The sequence below is a fragment of the Haliotis cracherodii genome, unplaced genomic scaffold (genome assembly GCF_022045235.1).
Source record: "Haliotis cracherodii isolate W230 unplaced genomic scaffold, xgHalCrac1.p SCAF_6, whole genome shotgun sequence".
NCBI classification, from domain to species: Eukaryota; Metazoa; Mollusca; class Gastropoda; order Lepetellida; family Haliotidae; genus Haliotis; species Haliotis cracherodii.
In genome coordinates, this window is record NW_027266319.1 from 23,997,610 (window position 1) to 24,005,078 (window position 7,469).

Consider the following 7,469-nt stretch of genomic DNA (forward strand, 5'->3'; position numbering starts at 1 on the left):
GGCACACGAGCTTTGATCAGCTTCAAACAAAAGACGCCGATAATACTGATAACAAAAAACTGTGAAATCTCTGGTTTTGTTTTAATCGTCTTTTTGATGGCTCTACTCAGGTCTTTAATCGCACGTGCCGGGTATATATTGGGGTGAGCGGTGGTCACCATCAGTTCTCTTTCCGACTTCGTCACTTAAACATACCCGTGGATAATACACTGCTGACTGCTTTGGATATATACAAGATGGCGTTTACGATGGCATCTATCCTTGGAATGAACAAAGGTTTGTCAATCATTAATATCCTTGTCTGAATCGTGGCGAGTATTAAATCAATCTAGAAAATGTTCAAGAAAATGTTATACCTCAAGGTAATTCAAGAACTTACTCACGTTACTCCCTCTGTTAAAATATATATGTATGTTTTTCAGGTACTGATGTAAACGAATCTCCCGACAAGCCGTCCCTGAGCCCATCCAACAACCTTCCTCGTAGTCGTCAACGTCGTAGTCGCACCATCTTCAGCGACACCGCCATAGACCGCATGGAGGCAGTATTTGGAGAAAACCCTTACCCCGACATCAACCTTCGCGAACAGCTGGCAGAAGAGGCGGGCGTTACGGAGGCTAGAATACAGGTAGGCCAAACATAATTAAAATAATTGTCTTATAAAAGGTCGTATATTTCAACACATAATAAATGTAATGACAACTCAGTAAAAACGTATAATAATAAGGCTATTTCTGATTTCCTTCCAGGTGTGGTTCCAGAACCGTCGTTCACGAAGTCGTCGCACCAAGACCAAGCCCGCCAACGCCGCCCGTCGTGATTCCGGGTTTGTCTCGGCCTCACCCTCACCACCACAGAAGCTGACCCCACCCAAGAAACCCGAGTTCGTCGTGCCCACACCGTCAGTGACGTCACCGTTCCGTCACGGCTACCCGTTCTCCTACCCCTATCTGTTCGGGTGTTCACCCCTCATGTCTCCAGCCATGTACCCGATGTTGACCGGCTACACTGACGTCCCATCCATGCTGTCCACGTCGCCAATGTTCTCCCCCGGTGCCAGTCCAACCTATCAGCGTCTGTTCGACTTTCCAGCCAGTCACATCCCAGGATCTCCACTGACGAGCCCCACCACCCAGAGCCCCGTCCTCACAACCACCCGACCTGGACTTGTCCCCTCTTCATCCAGACTTCCCAAGCCACACCCTATCCGCCTCCCTCAGATGTCGTCTGCTGATTCCAGCCCTGTCGGCTGCAAGTTGGAGCCATTTTCCACTTCCGGTCTGGAGAGAAGCATCAGTCCCGTGCTTTCAGAAGAGGAGATTGACGTCACTTCCAGTACATAATCCTAGAAACAGGACATTTATATAAATAGTATGCCAACAACTGTGAACAGAAATACCTGTACTTGAATATCGAATGTGTTATCCGAACGGAGCAGATTCCGTTAACTGTCAAGGTGCGCTCCTGATAAAAACCCGACAGTTGAATTACCCTCATTTTTCATTTGTACATATGAAATAGTGCTGATGTGTTTTCAATAACAATTTTATTATCATTATCATGTCAACAACTAACCTCAATATTTTCATATACTCATTTCTAGTGCTAATTTATCAATGTACATATTGTCACATGTATGTATTAAGGTAGTGCTGTGTCTGACTTCATTGTAAATGTTCATTTCCGACGTGAAATTAAATTGAAATATTACTCATTAAATGACTGCTTGTTTTCTGTGTAGAACATGTGAGGACGAGTGCATGCATCGACCATATACAGTTTTGGGAAAAGGGGTGTTGCGTTTCATGAAATGGAAATAAATCTTGGTAGTCGTGTTATAGTATTGAAATCATCACCAGATGAGATGAGGTGAAATTGGGTTTAACGTCGCGTCCAAGATTATTGCACTTATATAGCGACGTGCATGCACGCGTGTGTGTGTGTGCTGCTTGTACTAGTGCTGTTTGTACTAGACCGATTTATAGTGCTAGCTGACTGAGATACCATGCCGCTGTTTAACATGAATACCCCACTCAGACACCTTATACTGACTCCGAGCCGACCAGTCCTTGTTTTGGCCCCTTAATGCCGAGCGCCAGACAGGGTAACAACAAGTACAATCTTTTAACGTCTTTCGGTATCGCGCCCCGGTATCGAACCCTGGACCTTCCGCTCTCCGGGCGGACGCTCTACCACAAGACCACGGGGGCGGTCCATCACCAGATGAGGTTGTAGTGTACATGTATGCACTAAGGATCGCCTATAAAATGTCCGCGTGTAAAACTGTTTAGCATGCCTGACCCCATCAAGGCCCGCGTATGTTGATTAACGTTGAATGGACATACATTGGATACACGCTCAAATGCATTTTCAACATGCGTGTTTTAACGTACTGCAACAGTATTACTAGCTCATATTTCAACAAAATATGTCCCACGACTGCCAAGCGTAATACCCCCTTTCCCCAACAGCTCTATCCATGCGAGTGGTTTTACGTTGTTTACCAATATTCTATCCATATCACGGTGGAGTTTTAGAAACACGTTGAAACGCTAACATCGCCAACAATATGTTGTAACCCAATCGACCTCTGTTTTACGGGTGGCCAAGTCGTCTCGCGTGCCGCTATTCCTTGTGTAGATTCGCGTTCCTTAGACTTTTTTGACCAAAACTAATTATGAACAATTAATGTTCAGTCTGGTTCTGTCTATGCCACTAGATTGTTGTCATCATCTGACTGTTTGGTTCAGTGACAAGTCACGATTTATGCTGAATCGAGGGGAGGGAAAACGTCGCCATTTGCGTCTAGCCGCCACCTGCAAACGGGAGGTAGCTGCAACATTCCCAGGGAACCACAGCTACGTGAAGATTCCGGAGTAGAATAGGTCTTCGGTAACTCATGCTTGCCGTAAAAGGCGACTTTGCTTGTCGTTAGAGGCGACTAACGGGATCGGGTGGTCAGGAGTGCCCATGGAAGAATATAAGATGACACGTTGGGGACTGTCGCCTGTGGAGCTCGTAAAAGCTGTTGGATCACGCGATTTAGAGTGAGTGAGTGAGTATGGTTTTACGCCGCTTTTAGCAATATTCCAGCAATATCGCGGCGGGGGACACCAGAAATGGGCTTCACACATTGTACCCATGTCGGGAATCGAACCCGGGTCTTCCGCGTGACGAGCGAACGCTTTAACCACACGGCTTTAACCCGACCGCCCCACACGATTTAGAGGATAACGGGAGGTCCGGTATGTTGTGGTTCCCATTGTTTGTTTGTTGTTTAACGCCGCACCCAGCAATATACCAGCTATATGACGTCGGTCTGTAAATAATCGTGTTTGGACCAGACAATCCAGTGATCATCATGTGCATCGATCGACGCAATTGGGATACGGTGACGTACATCAACCAAGTCAGCGAGCCTGACCACCCGATCCCGTTAGTCGCCTTTAGATGACAAACATAGTCGTCCGTTACGGCATGCATGGGTTGCTGAAGACCTATTCTAACCCGGATATTCACGGGTTGTTTCCAATATCAAGATATTACACGGACAATTCACAAAGATCGTGAGAATTGAATATCGCATGTGTCCACCATTAGCGTCATATGTATATTAGTTATAACTATTTTCTCTTTTTTTTCTATTATATTTTAAATGTACCATTATGTAATTATTGTCTCGTAGGCCAACTGGCCGGGTGCTGTTTTTTTAATGAAATGTTTATATGTCTACATATTATGTAATGCAGCATGTGACACTCTAATAAAAAAATTTTCGTCTTCTTTCTTTTTCTATATTCTGCCTGGCACCTGCGCATGGATAATATCAGAACCCTCGGCTTGCAGACCACGTGCAAGCTGTTGCAGTGTCTGTGGTTCAGGATGATGTTGTCCAACCAGCATGAAACAGCAATCATCTTGACTCGTCATTGAACCAAACAGTTCTTGATCTCGGTTTAGCTCATGCTGATTTCCCAATCCTGGAATTGCTGTTGTCGAAGATGCCAGAAATGACGCAGCCCTATGAAGCGCTCCTTGGTTTCGTTGTAACACGGGATGGGCCATATTCCCGAACCAAGGGATTGAAGAGACTGTAAAAGTCCAGTTTCCCCAAAACTTTTATAGTCAGTTAACTCCCTTGCCTCGGGAATATGGGGACTGGCTTGACCTGACATGGATCGGTCAAGCTACCTTCCATAATGTTGACACCGATACCAAAGTTTAGATAAGAGAAGAGGCTCCGGAACACACTGGCTCCTGGTTTTCCCACGACGTCGCACCGGTGTTTTGTTTGTTTGTTAGTGTGTTGTTTAACGACGACTTGCAAATAATATGGAGTCTTGGGCCAGACAATCCCGCAATAATTGATTTTATGAGCAACGATCCCCGTCGTCGAGGTACGTTGCCGTGCCATCAACCAAGTCGCCGAACCTGAACCACCTGTTCTATTTTGTCGTCTCTAACGACCAGCATAGGTTGCTAGGGACGCGGGACGCCACAGCTGAACCCACACATCCCTTTTTTACATGTCTGTTCGTTATGCCTTACACACGTGCATCTTTTCCATGGTTTTCATGTTGTGCAACTCTGTGTATTGTTACATCAGGGTTATGTCGTTGCTCCGTTTTGTTGATTCCAACAATGAATGTATTAATTTAATTCCAAATAACACCTTATTCAAGTATTCATGCTTCAGATGTCGTTCATGTGCTAATGTCTTTCATATACTAGTATAGACTACTACCCAAATGAAGTTAAGGACCATGGATTCTTTAAAGTTTTAATTTATACCACTGCCGTGCATCCTCAGCGCAACTATTGAAGGGCCACGTTTATTTTTATTTTGTCTCGTACGAGGTTGGCATTGTTTTGAATCGTTTTCCTTGGCTAAGCGTTAAAGTAATGTTGGAAAAACATATATTTAAAAACAAACCAAATAAAAAATCATTCGAGATACATACTATACAAGTCATAGTGATGCATGCCATCGTATCCCAATTGCGTGGATCGACGCACATGATGTCAACCACTGGATTGTCTGGTCCATCACGATTATTTGCAGACCGCCGTCATATATACAACAAACAAGCAACTTTACAATAGATCGAAATGAAGCCAGTTTAGAAGCCACGTATGGTAATATCTGTGCCCATGTTAAATAGCGGTGGATAACATCGACGTTCATATACAGAATGAACACGTTACCACCCGCTGGACATCTCATTGGTTGAATCAACAGAGAAAATGAGTGATTATGAACAATGTAAAATGTTTATTTACAGCAATAAAATACACACAAAATCATGCAATATTTGACATGTACATATTCTACTAATGTAAAGGAAGCACTAGATACAGGGATGAATATATACATCGAGAGAACAGCACTAAATTCTTCTGCCACAGGACCGGTAAACAGTATGATCACATGTCAATACAATATGTTTAACAATATTTACAGCAAATGTTTATGATTTACACGGAACAATCGTTGGAAGTGACGTCAATCTCCTCTGAAAGCACGGGACTGATGCTTCTCTCCAGACCGGAAGTGGAAGATGGCTCCAACTTGCAGACGACAGGGCTGGAATCAGCAGACGACATCTTAGGGAGGCGGATAGGGTGTGGCTTTGGAAGTCTTGATGAAGAGGGGACAAGTCCAGGACGGGTGGTTGTGAGGACGGGGCTCTGGGTGGTGGGGCTCGTCAGTGGAGATCCTGGGATGTGACTGGCTGGAAAGTCGAACAGACGCTGATAGGTTGGACTGGCACTGGGGGAGAACATTGGCGACGTGGGCAGCATGGATGGGACGTCAGTGTAGCCGGTCAACATCGGGTACATGGCTGGAGACATGAGGGGTGAACACCCGAACAGATAGGGGTAGGAGAACGGGTAGCCGTGACGGAACGGTGACGTCACTGACGGTGTGGGCACGACGAACTCGGGTTTCTTGGGTGGACTCAGCTTCTGTGGTGGTGAGGGTGAGGCCGAGACAAACCCGGAATCACGACGGGCGGCGTTGGCGGGCTTGGTCTTGGTGCGACGACTTCGTGAACGACGGTTCTGGAACCACACCTGGAAAGAAGGAAGGAAGGAAATCAGGAATATGCTCACAAACATCTCGATATATCTTTAATTGTCAATTATAATAACAATTTTGAATGCTGAATGTTCCGAATATATTTCCTTATATATACAAGGGAAAACAATGATTTTATTTCTGTTTTGGCCTACCTGTATTCTGGCCTCCGTAACGCCCGCCTCTTCTGCCAGCTGTTCGCGAAGGTTGATGTCGGGGTAGGAGTTTTCTCCAAATACTGCCTCCAGGCGGTCGATGGCGGCGTCGCTGAAGATGGTGCGACTACGACGTTGACGACTACGAGGGGCGTTGTTCGGGGGGCTCAGGGACGGCTTGTCGGGAGATTCACCTCGAGCTGAAACTTTCCAAATATTCCACCATGAATCAACCATCCATGCTTAATTATCCTCAATAATGTAATTATCGACAGCACACGATATATATATATCACACACATGTATACAAACTTTTGTTTAAAAGAAAACGTAAGCTAGTCTTTTATACTGACGCAAGAAAATGTTACGTATGTATAACTTCTGGGTCATTATTATAGTACAGACCCAGAACATTTTGCTATAACTCCCTGGTATACTGACCCAGAACATTTTTATGCATAACTCTCTAATAATCATGGTAAGGTCAAACAGAAATGTACACCAAGCCGTTGATTAAACACGTACCTGCGAGTATATTTGCGATGCTGAAAGCCATGCTGTCTGTTTTCGGTGGGATGTCTAGGACTATCGTTGAAGCTGTGACTATTTGCAATTTCGTCTGTATTTTATATACCCGAATTGAAGCCACTAATTGGTCTTGAGTAAAGGGATTAGATGGGATATAGAAAACTGTAAGATCCCAGAAACACTGTCTGCTTTTTGACCAATCACAGACGTTAATTGCTTTGTGATTTCGGGAGACAATGAAAAGGAAACCATATTGGACGAACCGTTTAATGACGAAGTCAGTTTGTTGTTAAAACAATACGGCTGGTATTGGTGTGGCTATAGTTACTGGCTTCGTTGTATGTGTTGTTGTGATGTTGTTTTAAGAATATGGTGTTTGTAATTGTTAATGTTTCAGAAAAGTAAAGAGGTTTCTAATCAGATTACAATTTGCTTGGTATCTACTTGTGTTTATTTTGATGGTATAGTTTTAAAGATTTACGGTGATAACATTTACCCCATGGTGTGGTTTAGACTAAAATATGAAATATGGATTGGACAAAAGTCAGTTTGCCGACACGAAACCGTTCCAAAATCCCGGGCAAAAGACAATATACATTAATGATGGCTAAAATGGAACAAACGGGGAAATGGTTATTCAATGGTGATGTATTTCATACAGGTGTCATAGTTGTGTTTAAGACCTGCGTCGGCAACTGTTCAGCACC

The 7,469-nt window shown here is 44.3% G+C and overlaps 2 protein-coding genes across 2 annotated transcripts; one reads left to right on the plus strand and one right to left on the minus strand.

Annotated features, from left to right (window-relative positions):
* Positions 1-266: 266 nt before the first annotated feature.
* On the plus strand, positions 267-1,343 carry LOC139446320 (homeobox protein prophet of Pit-1-like). The gene is made up of 3 exons (XM_071227668.1): positions 267-276; positions 423-628; positions 750-1,343. The coding sequence occupies exons 1-3, from the start codon at positions 267-269 to the stop codon at positions 1,341-1,343; spliced, it is 810 nt and encodes a 269-aa protein (XP_071083769.1).
* Positions 1,344-5,475: 4,132 nt separating this feature from the next.
* LOC139446321 (homeobox protein prophet of Pit-1-like) lies at positions 5,476-6,790 on the minus strand. The gene is made up of 3 exons (XM_071227669.1): positions 6,760-6,790; positions 6,235-6,434; positions 5,476-6,075 (listed from the first exon to the last, which is right to left on the minus strand). Exons 1-3 carry the CDS (start codon positions 6,788-6,790, stop codon positions 5,476-5,478), a joined length of 831 nt encoding a protein of 276 aa, XP_071083770.1.
* Positions 6,791-7,469: the final 679 nt, after the last annotated feature.